The sequence below is a fragment of the Loxodonta africana genome, chromosome 4, assembly GCF_030014295.1.
Source record: "Loxodonta africana isolate mLoxAfr1 chromosome 4, mLoxAfr1.hap2, whole genome shotgun sequence".
Classification (NCBI taxonomy): domain Eukaryota; kingdom Metazoa; phylum Chordata; class Mammalia; order Proboscidea; family Elephantidae; genus Loxodonta; species Loxodonta africana.
The window spans coordinates 164,716,688-164,733,746 of record NC_087345.1 but is presented as its reverse complement, the minus strand read 5'-3'; the positions used below and the strand labels follow the sequence as shown (position 1 = coordinate 164,733,746).

General features: G+C 39.4%; 1 protein-coding gene across 1 annotated transcript in view; it reads left to right on the top strand.

The window, feature by feature from the left end:
• C4H10orf67 (chromosome 4 C10orf67 homolog) overlaps positions 1–14,044 on the top strand; it is a 156,044-nt gene extending 142,000 nt beyond the window's left edge. Inside the window, exon 16 of the mRNA XM_023548734.2 lies at positions 13,956–14,044. Coding sequence (XP_023404502.2) covers positions 13,956–14,044 — 89 coding nt within the window. The remainder of the gene's footprint in view (positions 1–13,955) is intronic.
• Positions 14,045–17,059: the final 3,015 nt, after the last annotated feature.

Sequence of the window (17,059 nt, the reverse complement as noted above, 5' to 3'; positions counted from 1 at the left end):
TTTTAATTGTTATTATTCATTTTAGCATATAAATGTAACTATTAATATCTTTATAAATGTCTAAAGTTATTCAACATTTCTTCCCTGCTTCCAAACATGATAGGACCTAAGCATGTTTTAACTACCTCTGAATAGCCCCAGCTCTGTATTTCTTATTATCCAAAATTTTATAGTATTTTCACAATCACTACTAAATTTATCCACATATTCACCAAATTCTGTGCTCTTAATTATTTCTCAGATACCATTTGTTTAATTTTGCTGAAAGATATCCTTTAATAATTTGTTTAGTGAGGGCCTGACTACCTATTGATAATAAATTCACTTTGTCCTTTTTGTTTTTTTAATAATATTTTGTTGAGTTTTTAGAGAAAGTTTACACAGAAAGTTAGGTTTCCATTAGACAATTTTGCATAAATTGTTCAGTGACATTAGTTACATTTATCACAATATGTCAGCATTCTCTTTAATTGTGTTCAGTTTGTTCCCCTTTCCAGTACTCTAGTTTCCCTGCCCCCTTATCTTCTCATCTTTGCTTTTGAGTAATTGTCGATCTTTTGGTCTCATACAGATGGGATGGTTTTTAAGTACAGCACTGTTCTTACAGGTAATATCCTTTATTTTTTGTACCACTCTGCTATTTCACTAAAAGATGATCTCAGGGGATAGGATCCATTCTAGGTTTAAAGGGTACCTTAGGGCAATAGTCTCAGGGAGTCCTCCGTTCTCTGCTTTTCTAGTTTGTCTGGATTTTTTTTTTTTTTTAATAATATGAGCTTTGCTCCACATTTTTCTCCCATTCTGTCTGGGACCGTCTATTGTGACCCTGGTCAGAATCGTCGGTGGGGATAGCTGGGCACGATCTAGTTCTTCTAGTCTCAGGGCAGATGAGGTTGTGGCTAATGTAGACTTGTTTCTTCTCTGAGATTTTGGTTACCTTCTTACTGTTTTGTAAGTAGAGTAGAAATCTGTAGTTGTGTTTTAGATGGCCATCACAAGCTTTCAAGACCCCTTAAGCTACTCGCTTCACTAGGATGCAGATCATGATTTTTGTGAACTCTGTTATGCCAATTGACTGAGTTGTCCCATGAGACTGTAATTGACCTCTCTCAATGGTAGTTTAGCAAGGTATGAAATTCTAGGTCAGCAGTTTTTGTTTTGTTTTGTTTTCTCCTCAGCATTATACCATTGCCTTTAGGCCTGTACTTACGGTGATGAAAACTTTGCTATCAATTTATCGATAATTTAGAAACATTTTGTCATTTTTTTCTGCCAGCCTCTAAGGTTTACTCTTTATTCTTGATGATCTGTAGTTTAACTACAATGTATTTAGTGGTGTATCTAGCTTTGTCAATATGCAGAGTACAATTTGGATCAGATGATTTACAACTTTATTTAATTCTAGAAATTTATCAGCTACTATCTTTCCAAATATTGCTTGTTCACAATTCCCTACATTATCTTCTTTTGAAGCACCTCTCAATTTATTCTTCTTGCCTCTAAACTACACTTTCTAATTTTTGTGTTTCTCTGTCATGCATATGAGTGGATTCCTCAATACTTTTTTTGCCTCTAAACTACACTTTCTAATTTTTGTGTTTCTCTGTCATGCATATGAGTGGATTCCTCAATACTTTTTTTGCCTCTAAACTATGCTTTCTAATTTTTGTGTTTCTCTGTCATGCATATGAGTGGATTCCTCAATACTACCTTCCAGTTCCCTAATTCTTTCTTCAGCTGTGCCCAGCTTATTCCATGTTTTAGCATTTTCTTTTAGTGACTCTTTTATTTCCAAGATTTTAATTAACTCTTTTTCCTAGTCACTTGTTCTTAGTTTATTCTTGTTCGCTTTGTATCATAATTTGTTATTCTTTTTTAATGGGTATTATCAATTATCTCTTTGAGGACATTAAACATACAAATTTTACAATCTTTGTCACACCATATTGACAGCTTAAATTTATCTAGAGTGAATTCATGTTCTGAAAGTTTAACTTGCTGTTGTCTTTCCTAGCATTCTAGTCTTTTTTTTTTTTTTTTTGGAATTTTGGTTTGTAGGATCAAGTCTCTCTCTCTCTCTCTCTCCTGTCCACCCTTTCATGAATACAGTGCTGTGGCTGCTTACATGCTCATAACCAATTTGTAACCAGTTCTTATAAGTTTGGAATTCCTGCTCTACTATGACATTAGTATCTTAAAGCCACCAAATGAGCAAATATATTGGCTTATTTCCTTGGTGTGTGTCTTGGTCATCTAGTGCTGCTATAATAGAAATACCACAAGTGGATGGCTTTAATGAAAAGAAATTTATTCTCTCATTGTTCAGTAGGCTACAAGTCCAAATTCAAGGCATCAGCTCCAGGGGAAGGCTTTCTCCCTCTGTCAGCTCTGGAGGAAGGTCCTTGTCATCAGTCTTCTCTTGGTCTGGGAGCATCTCAGCACAGGAACCTCAGGTCCAAAGGACGCGCTGTGCTCCCGGCACTGCTCTTTTGGTGGTATGAGGTCCCCATGTGTCTCTACTCACTTCTCTTTTTTGTATCTCAAAAGAAATTGGCTTAAGACACTATGTAATCTTGTAGACCTCATCAATATAACTGCTGCTAATCCATCTTATTACATCATAATGATAAGATTTACATTTGCATTAGGGAAATCACATCAGAAGATAAAATGGTAGGCAATCATATACTCATACAAGGGAATCATAACCTAGCCAAGTTGACAGATATTTTGGAGGGACACAATTCAATCCATGACAATGTGAAATAAGCTTTTTCCCTAACTCCCTAGGCCTATAGTTTTCTATAAAGCCATAGGCCCGGGTTAGAAACTGTTATTTTTGTTGTTTGCAGGTGGGGCAGGGAGGTTTTTTTTTTTTCCTCTTTCAACTTCTTTTCATTCAAGCCTTGGTGGTGCAGCAGTTAAGAGCTATGGCTGCTAACCAAGAGATTGGCTGTTCAAACCCACCAGCCGTTCCTTGGAAACCCTATGGGGCAGTTCTACTTCATAGTCTGACTATGAGTCAGACTCAAAGGCAGCCGGGTTTTTTTGTTTTGATTCATTCAGGGTTCTGGTGTCAAGAAGTGAGACTGGCCTTTCAACCAGCATGGAGCACATTTAGCCTCTGTTACCAAAAAGGAGCTTTATTCCTATTTATCAGTTTCAGTCTGGTTCATTGCTTTACATTTCTTTACCAGAGAGATGTTTATCTTCTTTTTTAGTCCAGCATGCCTTTCTCTCTCTCTCTCTCTTTAAATTATATCTGTCATGTCCATATGGTATATTAAATCACAAACTCACTATACCATTTTACTCTCCCCCCTCAAAAAGAGAAAAAAAAAATCCTATACAAATCAGTATTCTTCATGCTTATGGACCAAAGAAACTTCATTTGATTTCAACCTTACCTTATTGATACAATTCATTCTGAGGACACTTTATCTTTGTAGATAATCCCATAGCTACTGTTATTCTAATCATCAGAAGCATGCATTAAATATTTGTCATTTTAAAAAAGGGGGGGCATTGAAAAGTCTGTGTTGTACCTTAGTAAAAGTCCTTTCCCTGTTGTTTTATCTGTGGCATAGGATTAAACTGCCTTTTCAGGAAAAGGATAGCAATTTAATAACTTCCATGACGTCTACATTAAACGGTTATATGGCCATTATCCCAAATGAGTTCATGTTTGTTTCCATCCTCCGTTACATCTTAGGGCAAAGAATTCTGCCATTTTCTGCCCATCATAAAGGAAATATTTCCCCTTGATTGATTAGAAAGCTGCCTCTTTCAAGCTTCAAAATATGTTCTAGTATTAAGAATTAAGAGTCCTTGGGCCAAGTTAATGAGTAAACACTTAACTACTATCCAAAAATTTGGCAGCTCAAACCCATCCGGAGGCTCTGTGGAAGATGGGCCTGGAAAACTGTTTCCAAAAGATCACAGCCTTGAAAACCCTATGGAGTAGCTCTACTCTGCATACATGGGGTTGCCATGAGTCAGAACTGACTTGATGGCAACTAACAACAACAACAATTAAGGAATTAAATGTGATAAGGTTTTTGTATAAAGGCATCTGCCACTTCCCTGGCAGTTAGGAAGTGGTCAGTAGATGTATGATAAAACTAATCTGAAGTTCACCCTATTCAGATTCATAATTTTTTAACTTAGGTTGCTGCCTCACAACATCCCCCATTTGTCCTCAGACTGAAGAGTACCATCATGTTTCTATAACCTCTACCAATAAGCGTGTCCATGTCTCCTTTAATTAATCTCTCTTTGCCCTCCTCTTCAAGTACCCACCCCCTTGTTCTCCTCCCCTTTAGTCTTAACCCCTCTAGAAAGGAACCTGAACTGCTTTCTTCACTACTCTCTTCACAGTTTACCCTTTCTGCATCTCACTGACATTTCTATTCCATAGGTTAACAGACCCCCAGGCATCCGTCAGTTTATCATACTGCGGGGGCTTTCATGTTGCCGTGAAGCTAGAAGCTATGCCACTGGTATTCAAATACCAACAGGGTCACCCATGGTGGACCGGTTTCAGCTGAGCTCCCAGACTAAGACAGACTAGGAAGAAGGATCTGGCACTCTACTTCTGAAAAAAATTAGCCAGTGAAAACCTTATGAATAGCAGCAGAACATTGTCTGATATAGGGCCAGAAGATGAGCCCCTCGAGTTGGGAGGCACTCAAAAGACTACTAGACAATTGGCGTAACAAAGTTTAAGAAAATGTCCTGCATCCCACTTTGGTGAGTGGCATCTGGGGTCTTAAAATCTTGCCGGCAGCCATCTAAGATGCATCAGTTGGTCCCATCCCACTTGGAGTGAAGGAGAATAAAGAAAATCAAAGACACAAGGAAAATATTAGCCCAAAAGAGTAAAGGACCACACAAACCAGAGAATCCCCCAGCCTGAGACCAGAAGAACTGGATGGTGCTCAGCTACCACCAATGACTGCCCTGACAGGAAACACAATGGAGAGTCCTGGATGGAGCAGGACAAAAGTGTGGAGCAAAACTCAAATTCAAGTAAAAAGATCAGACTCAATGGTCTGATAGAGACTGGAGGAACCCCCAAAACTATGCCCCCAGATACACTGTTAACCCAGGACTGAAACCATTCCCAAAGCCCACTCTTCAAACAAATATTGGACTGGACTAGAGAACAAAAAATAATACATGTGAGAAGTATGCTTCTTAGTTCAATCAGATACATGAGACCAAATGAGTAGCTCCTGTCCAGAGGCAGGATGAAAAGGCAGGAAGGGACAAGAGCTGGTTGAATGGGCACAGTATACCCGAGGTGGGAAGGGGGAGTATGCTGTCACATTGTGGAGATTGCAACTAATGTTGCAAGAGAGTACATGTCTAAATTTGTGTATGAGAAATTAACTTGAGCTGTAAAACTTTCACCTAAAACATAACAAAAAATTATAATAATTAAATTAAAAAAATACTAAGGAAGAGCTGACTCCTCAAAGTAGAGTTGATTCTAATGACATGGATGGAGTCAAGTTTTCGGGACCTTCATTTACTGATGTGGCATGACACAAAATCAGAAGAAACAGCTGCAAACATCCATTAATAATTCGGACGTGGAATGCACGAAGTATGAATCTAGGAAAATTGGAAATCATCAAATATGCAATGGAATGCATAAACATTTATATCCTAGGTATTAGTGAGCTGAAATGGACTGGTATTGGTCATTTTGAATCAGACAATCATATGGTCTACTATGCCAGGAATGACAAAATGAAGAGGAATAGCACTGCACTCATTATCAAAAAGAACATTTCAAGATCTGTCCTGAAGTACAATGCTGTCAGTGATAGGATGATATCCATACACCTACAAGGAACACCTATTAATATGACTATTATTCAAATTTACACACTAATCACTAAGGCCAAAGATGAAGAAAATGAAGATTTTTACCAACTTCTGCAGTCTGAAATTGATTGAACATGCAATCATGATACACTAATAATTACTGGTGATTGGAACGTGAAAGTTGGAAATAAAGAAGAAGGACCAGTAGTTGGAAAATATGGCCTTGGTGATAAAAATGATGCCAGAGATTACCTTATAGGATTTTGTAAGACCAGTAACTTCTTCACTGCAAATACCTTTTTTCGCCAACATAAACAGCAACTGTACACGTGGACCTCACTAGATGGAATACAATCGCCTGCATCTGTGGAAAAAGACAATGGAAAAGCTCAATATCATTAGTCAGAGCAAGGCCAGGGGTCAGCTGCAGATGAGACCATCAATTGCTCATATGCAAGTTCAAGTTGAAGCTGAGGAAAATTAGAACAAGTTCACGAGAGCCAAAGTACGACCTTGAGTATATTCTACCTGAATTTAGAGACCATCTCAAGAATAGATTTGACAAATTGAACACTAATGACCAAAGACCAGATGACTTGTGGAACGATGTCAAGGACATCATATGTGAAGAAAGCAAGAGGTCATTAAAAAGACAGGAAAGAAAGAAAAGACCAAAATGGGTGACAGAAGAGACTCTGAAACTTGCTTTTGAACATCCAGTAGCTAAAGCAAACAGAAGAAATGATGAAGGAAAAGAGCTGAACAGAAGATTTCAAAGGGTGGCTCGAGAAGACAAAGTAAAGTATTACAGCGAAATGTGCAGAGACCTGGAGTTAGAAAACCAAAAAGAAAGAACACACTCGGCATTTCTTAAGCTGAAAGAACTGAAGAAAAAATTCAAGCCTTGCATTGTAGTAGTGAAGAATTCTACGGGCAAAATATGGAACAACGTAAGAAGCACCAAAGAAGATGGAAGGAATACACAGAGTACTATACCTAAAAGAATTGGTCGACATTCAGTCATTTCAGGAGGTAGCATATGATCAAGAACCAATGGTACTGAAGGAAGAAGTCCAAGCTGCATTGAAGATTTTGGTGAAACACAAGGCTCCAGAAATTGATGGTATGTATACCAATTGAGGTGTTTCAACAAACGAATGCAGTGCTGGAAGCGCTCACTTGTCTATGCCAAAAAGTTTGGAAGACAGCTACCTGGCCAATGGATAGGAAGAGATCCATATTTATGCCTATTCCAAAGAAAGGTTACCCAACCAAATGTGGAAATTGTTGAACAATATAATTAATATCACACACAAGTAAAATGTTGCTGAAGATCATTCAAAAGTGGCTGCAGCAGTACATTTACATGGACCTGTCAGAAATGCAAGCTGGACTCAGAAGAGGATGTGGAACCAGGGATATCATTGCTGATACCTGATGAATCCTGGCTGAAAGCAGAGAATACCAGAAAGATGTTTACCTATGTTCTGTTAACTATGCAAAGGCATTCAACTTTGTGGATCATAACAAGTTATGGATTACAATGCAAAGAATAGGAATTCCAGAACACTTAATTGTGCTCATACGGAGCCTGTATATAGACCAAGAGGCAGTTGTTCCAATAAAACAAGGGGATGTTGTGTGGTTTAAAATCAGGAAAGGTGTGCATCAGTTTTGTATCCTTTCACTGCACTTATTCCATCTGTATGCTGAGAAAATAATTGGAGGAGCTGGAGTATATGAACAAGAACGGGGCATCAGGATTGGAGGAAGACTAATGAACAATCTTCGTTATGTGGATGACACAACCTTGCTTGCTGAAAGTGAAGAAAACTTGTAGATCAAAGACCACGGCCTTCAGTATGAATTATACCTCAACATAAAACAAAAAGCCTCACAACTGGACCAATAAGCAACATCATGATAAACGGAGAAAAGATAGAAGTTGTCAAGGATTTCATTTCACTTGAATCTACAATCAACACCCATGGAAGTAGCAGTCGGGAAATCAAATGACACATTGCATTGGGCAAATCTGCTGCAAAAGACCTGTTTCAAGTATTAAAAAGCAAAGATGTCACTCAAAGGACCAAGCTGTGCCTGACCCAGGCCAGCTTAGTCACCTCATATGCATGCAAAAGCTGGGCAATGAATAAAGAAGACTGAAGAAGAAATGATGCTTTTGAATAATGGTGTTAGTGACGAATATTGAATATACCATGGACTGCCGAAAGGACGAACAAATCTGTCTTGGAAGAAGTACAGCCAGAATGCTCCTTAGAAGCAAGGATGGCAAGACTTTGTCTCACATACTTTGGACGTGTTATCAGAAAGGACCAGTCCCTGCCCTGGAGAAGGGCATCATGCTCGGTAAAGAAAAGAGTCATTGAAAAAGAGGACGACCCTCAATGAGATAGATTGGCACAGTAGCTTCAACAATGGGCTCAAGCATAACAAGGATCATGAGGATGGCACGGGATCAGGCATTGTTTCTTTCTGTTGTACATTGGGTCTCTATGAGTGGGAAACAACTTGACGGCACCAAACAGATATCCAGAGTCTTTCAGTTGCCAGATACAATTATCAGTTCTCACCTCACTTGACCTTGCCCCAGTGTTTTCTTTTGTTTTTACTATTGAGCACCCCTTAATTCTTGATGGAAACCCTGGCTGCATAGTGGTTAAGAGCTATGGCTGCTAACCAAAAGGTCAGCAGTTTGAATCCACCGGGCACTCCTTAGAAACCCTATGGGGCAGTTCTACTCTGTCCTGTAGAGTCACTATGAGTCAGAATCGACTTGATGGTGATGGGTTTGGGTTTTTTTGGTTTTAATTCTTACTGTATTTTTTACTTCCAAGACACCAACCTGCTCTGGTTCTCCTTCTCCTTCTCAGAGCATTTATTCTCAGTTGCCGCTGGTCTCTCAGCCCTGTCCCTGATCTGAGTGTTAATGTGGGGATCACTAAGGATTTCATTCTTTGGTTCATTTGTTTCACACTTTATGTTATTACCTTCTTTAACCCTTCAGTAGATCTCTACTGCTTTCAGGACACAATCAGGTTGTGCAGTTTTGCATATAAAACCATTCAGAATCTCTGCCTCTTCTCTACATGAGCTCTCTATGTAGACATAACAAATGACTGCACTTCCCTGCTGCTCCATCCTATTCCATGCTTCTGTGCCTTGATACAAGCCTTCGCCCAGGTGGTGGATCTTCTGCTGGGTCTTACTGGGCTCACTCGTGTTCTGTGGTCAGCTGGAAAATAATGGCCTCACTCACATGCTGGCTCTCTGCTGAGGTGACAGGTAGCCAGACTAGCTTGCTTTCATGGTAGTAGACTCAGGCTTCCCAAGAGCAGCAAGAGAGAGCAAGCTCTAGTGCACAAGGACTGTTCAAGTCTCTGCTAGCATCACATTTGCTCTTGTCCCACTAATCAAAGCAAGTCATCTGGCCAAGCCCAGAGTCCACGACCAAGCCCAGGGAACAACAAAGGGCGAGAATACAAATTGGAGGCTGCACACACAACCTTCAAGGTCTCACCTTCTCTTTGTTCATCTATTCATTCATTTGTTCCACAGACTTCATGAACACCTGCTATAAGCAAAGCCCTGGGTTAGGCTCTGAGGATACATAAATTATTGAGAGAAACCTTGCACTTGAGGAGTTCAGAGTCTTCTCAGTGCTTGGAATTTATATTCTAAAATGTCACTCAAAGACTAGTCCACTCAATAAAATCATACCAGGATTTTCAGAGGTCCCACAAGGTAAGGGGGGTGGTGAGAAAGCCTCTCTATATTCTTTACAATTTCTGCAGAAATTGTTACCTTCCAGGATTATCTAATGATGGCCTTTTCCCCACACAAATAAGCAGAAACGCAAATATAGAAACAAAATGTAAAATATTTTTAGCATGTGTGTTTTAAAATTTGTAATTGAACAATTACTAGATTTCTTTGGTAGCCTTTAAGTCCAAGCATGACATTATATAAAAATGGCATTTCCATTGAACATTCACACGTCAAAAGTGGGTTAAAGTAGCAGTTAAAGTTTTAATCCTAGGGACCAAATTGTCCATTGTTTACAGGAATAAATAGCTGCTTGTAACTTCAAATATATATTTGTGAAAATTAGATAGGCCAAAAGTCCAAAGGAGAATCCCTTTAAAAACAAATATTGGAAGTTTCCACATTAAGTGTATTTATTTTTCTCTAGGATTAGGACAGATTGCATTGGGAACTCAGTCTTTCATCAAGAGCGGGGTGGGGGATAGAGTTGGGCCTTCCTTCATTTTCTCACAAAAGGCACAATGTGAAGCGCATCTGTGAACATTGCATAATTTGTTACGTTCTACAAAGGGATGGGTTTTTGTTATACACATACCGAAGCTATTTGGTACTGTTTCACCAATGATGTCTATTCAGGTCCAGAAAAGAAACTGGCCTCAGAAGTGTGAAAGGAGAGTAAATTTTTCTTTAAAAATTAGATACAGATTATCACTTCAAAATGCAGGAGGGAATTTTACAAGTGACGGTGCACTGATTAGCTTTCCAATGGACATCCCCTCTTTTATGAAACACATACTAACTGTGGTCAACTGTGACCAATGTGGTTTATTACTCTCCAGAAGAGTTGAACTGAGATTACCCATCTTATTTAACTGAGAAATGTTGAGTGAACTTGAACTGCTTCACAGACATGAATGACCAGAGAATTTATTTGATAAGACATTAAAGGCTGAATATGGTAACTATCTCTTTGATGGTTTAGTACAGTCAATTCTTTGGCTCATTTGCATGTCTTTCATATTTTTGTTATTACTCTTCTTTTGGTGAGTATATGAGTAGCCTAAATGAAAAAGGTAAAAAAAAAAAAAAAGTTTGTATATAACATCATTACAAAAACTTAGAAATCTTACCTCTGTTGGTAAATATTTATGACAGTTTTTATGTATTCAACTTCTTAAAAAGTGGTATCAGCATTTAAGGACATTAGCGATAATTAGCTTGTGAAAAAATTAATAAACCCACTTTTTTAATGTGATAGTCCCTAAATTTATTTAATTTTAATTCATTAAGAATAAGAAAGGCATTAGGAAGTTGACGTGTTATTTGCCCAGTAACCTCCTTTGCATTTCCTTACAAGCAGGGCAGTGGGAGCTACCACTGGTGGCATCTCAATGAAAACGTTCACGGTAACTTAATCAATAGTATGAGATGCAAGGTGGCATCAGATGATAAAATGTTTTCTCTTCGTATGTGTCTGTTAACATTTAAGATAATTTCTGCTCCCCCCACCCCAAGACTAATGCTAAGATATAATCTAGATATACCCATCGTTTTCTACTACATTCAGATATTCTATCTTCTAAATTACTCACAGAAACTCTTAAGAATAAATTACAAAATCACACTTCATGTTGCTAGTGACTCTTTAAATGGAATTTTTCATTGAAACTTTGTCATTAAAATAGAAAGGCCTTTTGGTTGTGCCCATACAAGCATAATAAATTGTATATGTTTGTGATACTGAATGACTCTTGCCCATATGCTGCGCTGCAAAGCAACATGAATGAGGCATTTACCAAATCAGGCCTACCACATTAAACAGAAAAACAATCTTTATTCATGGTAACTTATCAGTTTCAATTAATCAACCTTAACAATGGTAATTCTGATGTGTTCAAGCAACTTGAAAGCAATAGGTCATCTCCAGGGCAGCCATGTTGTGTCTTTGTGCCTCAGGTTTCAAACAAAGCGACATCTCCAATAAATATACATACATATACATACATACATGTGCATGTATATACATACAAATGGACAGTTGGAGCTATGCCAGGTAGTGTCTGATAAGAATGCATGTTTATTGTTTATGATTTTAATCATAGCACATGTAATTGTTTTCAAGTATTAGTGTTTGAGCTCTGCAAGTTTAAACAAAAGGAAAGAAATTTCCATTGGATGACCATCCTTTCAGTTTCTGTGCTGCTATGTGAATAGCATTGTGCAAACCATTCCAATGGTTTTGAAAAGGGGTAACCATTGGTTTGATTTGGTTACACGGTTTAGTAAAGAGCTCCCTCCCACTGCCTTAGGGTCTGTGAAAGGTCTGTGACCTGTTTAGAACTGCCAAGTGAAATGTCATGTCGCCCCTCCCAAATGGGAGTATCTGCATTCATTTGATCAGTATAAAAAATGATTGGGGATGGTGAGATCAGTGCTTTTGAATTGCAATTTATAGCAGTTTACAAAAATGCACATTGTTGGAAAAGAAAACATGGAAGTGTTTCTTTCTAAATTGCATTACCTGTGAAATGTCATTAGTCTTTTAAGGATATTTACATCCTTTTTTTAATCATTTAGAAGACTTAACTTCAACTAAAGAAAATCAGAATTTTATTACATATGATTTTTAATTTGCATTTTAGTTTTAATGGCAGAATTTAAGGAAAACAATGTGTCTTAGTTCTTTGAATTAACATAATTTGTTTTCACTTCCATTTATGAATCCTCTAAAATAATCTTCGTTAATCAGTTACATTAGTAGAAGATTCTCAATTGTTTTTCTCAGATTATAGAGGAGATTCATTTGTTGGCAAATGCCTTGCCTGCTGATTTCTCTAATAGCCCATTGTTGATTGCAACTCATAGCAACCCTGTAGGACAGAGTACAACTGCCCCATAGAGTTTCCAAGGAGCAGCTGGTGGGTTCGAACTGCTGACCTTCTGGTTAGCAGGCAAGCTCTTAACTACCTTACCACCAGGGCTCCCATTTCTCTAATAGTAAGTCTAAGACCTTGGGCATATTTAACTCTGCCAGGTTTCCGTTGTTCCTTCAACATTTTACCACCAAAACTTCTTTTTAAGATTAGTGCTTTCTAAGCTGTGATACCCACAGACTCATCTACGTGTACTCTTAGCTTCATAAAATGGAATGTTATTTGTTTTCATTAAATGTATAAAATAATAATACGGGAACTTTACCCAAAAAGTTGAGGTAGGCTGTTCATGTTAATAAAGGCTTAAGGCAGCCACCGGGGCTACTGGGGTACAGTAAACAATGCCCTTTTTACTGTTTCCAGAAACCTTGAAAGCTCCATGTCTTCACCTTAGGCAGTGGGTAAAAGTGAACATTACGTTGAAGAAACTTTCTTTCTGTAAGAAAAGTTACTTTGGGGAAATGCCCTCAGAGCTTCCCTGGGTGACACTTGACTTCAAAAAGAAAGGCCCTTCTTCAGAAAGGACTTGACCAAGATAGACTGGATAACACGCCACTTTGAACCTCCCTAACCATTGAAAGCTGAAGTTGTCGCGTTTTTATCTTTGTTCATGTTAAGCCTTGGAATGACAGCCTGGCTCTGTGTTCCCCTCTCCCACTGCCCCGGTTTTAAGTGTCCATATTGACACCTACCGGTGACCAAAGGCTGCAATTCTTTGTTGCCTTCTCCACGCTCCTGGCTTTCACAGGGATTAGCTCAGGGCCTTTGTTCCCCTTCAAAGCTGAAACATCAGATCCCATGTTGTGGCTTTCCTGTCTCAGACCCCCAATGCTTTCCTCACAATTTATACACCAGGTAAACGCCCCTCCCTACAGGCCAACTTGGGAGCAACTCACCCCCTTCCCCAGCTTTAAAATACGTGCCAATGTGATTTTCTTTTCTTTCATTTGTAATTTTCTATTTCATATGCAGTGGGGTTGAAAACACAAATAGAAATTTAAATCTTGGGTACATTCCATGGTTAAATTCCTGGACCCAAACACAAAACAATCCTCCTACTCTTTTTTTTTTAATTCTCTTACATCCACTCCTAATCCCAGGAAAGGAACTCTGCTGAAGGTCATTTACTGACCTTGGTCACAAGGACTTAAGGCTATTTCTACAGACTGGGGCAGCAAGAAAGCTGTCTCAGAGGAAAACTTGGCAGAGCATGCTATTTTGAAGGCCAAGGAGGTGCTGACCACTTGCTCTCCCACTCCAGGTTACTGAAGAGGCTCACAGTTGGGGCCAGGACTGGGATGACCAATTAAAAATGAGGCAAAAAGCTAGGGGTGAAGAGTGGAGAGTTGTTTAGGCATAGAAAGTACAACAAATTTCATGACTGCTTTTCTTTCCACATTTTAGGGAGATCGTCAGGTCTCCTGGTAGAAGAGAGGTCCAACCGGAAGATGCTCCAGAACACCCCTGTGGACAACGTGGACATGGCTGAGTAGCGGGGCAGAAATCTGGGCTGCACAGAGAGACGCCACAGAAAGAGGGTCCTCTCCATCCTGGTGTAAAGCCCGCCTCTCCGGCAAGGGATACCTTTTTCCAAGGCGTTTCTAAAATAACTGTTCAGTCCCTTCAGATGATGTACACTAGAGCTACGGCACTTCAAAAGAACACCGCGTGCGCCCTCTGCACACATCTTGTCAAGCCTTTAAGAAAACTGCTCTCTAGTGCTCACCTCACAAACCCCAAGGGGCCAGCAAATCAATTTGGGAGCTTCCTTGGCTCAGTGGTGTGCCCTGCGCCTACGGGTAGAAAGAAAGGAACTTCACCTCAAAAGTTTGAGGCACTAAACTTGTTTGACTCTCTCTCTAATCCAGTCTCTCTATAACATCAGCAAAGTCAAACCTATTTTCTGCCTCTTCACCTGTCAACTAATCCCCAAGAAGGTGAACCATAAAGATTTAAACGTGGTTTTGAAGTTCCTCTGGGGAAATCCACTTTTATCGGCACAGGGCTCCAGACAATGCCTTAAAAAGCCATAAATGATTCTTTGTAAGTGGGGAAACTCTTTGGAGTTTTGCTTCCCACCAAGTATCAAGACCAAAATCCATGTATTATAGTCTTTACAGAATTCCAGGTACCGTTTACTGAAAAGTACCGTTTGCTTTTTTTCTTCCACGCGTAACATTCAATTGGTCCTTTCTGCTCCCCTAACTAAAAGCTAGGCCCTGTCAGTCAGTAGCCCAGTTTTCTGGATTCTAAATCTCTAAAGCTATTTATTAAGTTTCAAGAAATATGGTTGTGGTCGCTGTCACATAAAGCTGATACACTCTAGTGTGAAAGAAAACAAAAGAGGCGATTTATTTGTGCGTAAAAGGAACAGGATTTAATTGGAAGAGAGAACTGTTACTTTCATCGCAAGTACATGGGGTGGCATAGCGCCGGGGAGCATTATTCGAGCTTCATCTACTATGCACTATATGCCACCGTCTCCAAAGCAGTGTTGCCCTAGAAACTTGTTTTAAATCTGCTGCTATATATCAACACCTTGTTTTAGCAGTCTTTGGCTGAATTACAGTTACACAGTTTGGCGCTTCTTTCAAATTTCCTCCCATCAGTTTGGCTAAAGAAAGGAATTTTTCTCCTTTAGAAATGAATTGGCTTAATTAGTAAGTAGATTAATGGCAATTGCTGGTGAGTTGGTTTCCAGCAGAGTTTCACCAGAGAGGGTTAATCGGAGTCAGGTCTGGAATCTTTCCCAGAACTGGCTGCCAGCCATTTCCACCAACCAATCAACCCTACATGAAACAGAGGAAATGAAATAGAATTTATATTCTCTATGCCACTCTCCTGGCCTGAAATTCCTCGGAAGCAGCCTTATGTGGGCACAAGACACACTTTCATTTCAGGATTTTAACAGAAGCCTTGAAAGGTTTCACCTTTGAGATTTATCTGGCTACCAAAGCAGCATTTCACACGGTACAATAAGTGTCTCCAGAGAGCACCGAGGGCGCATTGGAAACGCCTAAAGGCCCTCAGTCAATTTCAGGTTTAAAGACTTTGCAAAAACTCCCAAGTCCCGCCCCAAATCTGTTATCTACCAGAAACCTTTCAAAAGTTTTGCTGTGTGCTTTGCAGCCTTTTCACTTATTTTTTCCATAGTGATAAAAAAATGCATTCATAGTTTAACTCGCAGCTGCATTAGTCTTGCAAAAAAAAAAAAAATCCCTGCTGAGAAATGCATATAATAGGAAAAACAGATCGGCTGGACAGCAGTGTAATTAATGCCAGAAAGGGCTGAGGCCGGTTTCATAGTTTGTCTTTTGAGTATATCAAGACGAGACCTGGTGAAAAATGACGCATGCTTTAGCATTTCAGAAAGCTGGCAACTGGCAACGCTTTTCCTTTTTTCTTTGACTTTCTGCCGCGGAACAAAGAGGTCGGCAGAACTAGCTAGGTTATAATTAGTTCTCTGTCCCTAGCACATTAAGTTCATCATGGAAACATATTGTATCGAAATAGTTTGGAGGAGAATACCGGGGATGAAAGAGAATGGGTGCTTTGATCAGCTCCCTGGGGTCCTGAGCAGGCACAGACTGACTTGCAAGGAGTCATTCAGCTCCAGCTAGACACACTTACAACACCATTCAAAGAAATTTGCATATCTGTAATTTATCACATTGGTCCAGAACATTTTTGCAAGGTAAATAAAAGTTGGCTGAATAAAAAAATATCAATCATCGAAGATATAGAGAAAACTGTGAAGCCAGACTTCCATTAAAAAGGTATGTGCATAAAACATGACAATTTAGGGGCTGACTGGATTTTAAAATGTTCTTAGAGCAACAGGTTGTACACTCGCAAAGAGAGAGTTGCCACAATTTGTTTGCAATCCTGCTTTAGGGTAGTGGGTTTGCAGCTTTCCTCTGAAATAAAGGCAGAGAGTTTCATGAGATTCGTGTGGCTATAAAGAGCCCAAAACGTGCAGAGAAAAATTAGTACACACTTTGAAGAGATGTGAAAGATGGCTTAATCTCTTTTTCTCCTGTGGATTTCACCAATATTTGTTAAACTGTCAAGCCCTGTTTGCTGAATTTAGAAGCTTAAGAGGACGAAGTGTCCAGAGACGGGGTCAATAGGAAAACTTGCTTTCAAATGCCGTATGAGAACAAGTGAAAAAATTAACAGGCAGGCATTGTTCTGAGTTTTTAAACAACCCAGTTAAACAGCAAACAAGAATCTTCAACTTGACCTTGGAAAAGGCTGTGTGCCTGCAGATAATCTATCAAACAACTCTGGATGACAATGATATATTTCAAAGAATTGTCAGATGAAAAGATTGATAAATTTGCTGCTGCAAAGAGACCTTTGGAAACAGGGAACAGGCATTTTAGCGCACCGCCTCCACCCCACCCCCACCCCACCCCCCCCACCCCCCCACCCCCCCCGCCCTGGCCTTGGGGCCAGCTCCGTAGAAGAGAGCCAGTAAATCAGCACTGTAATATTTCTTAAGGGGC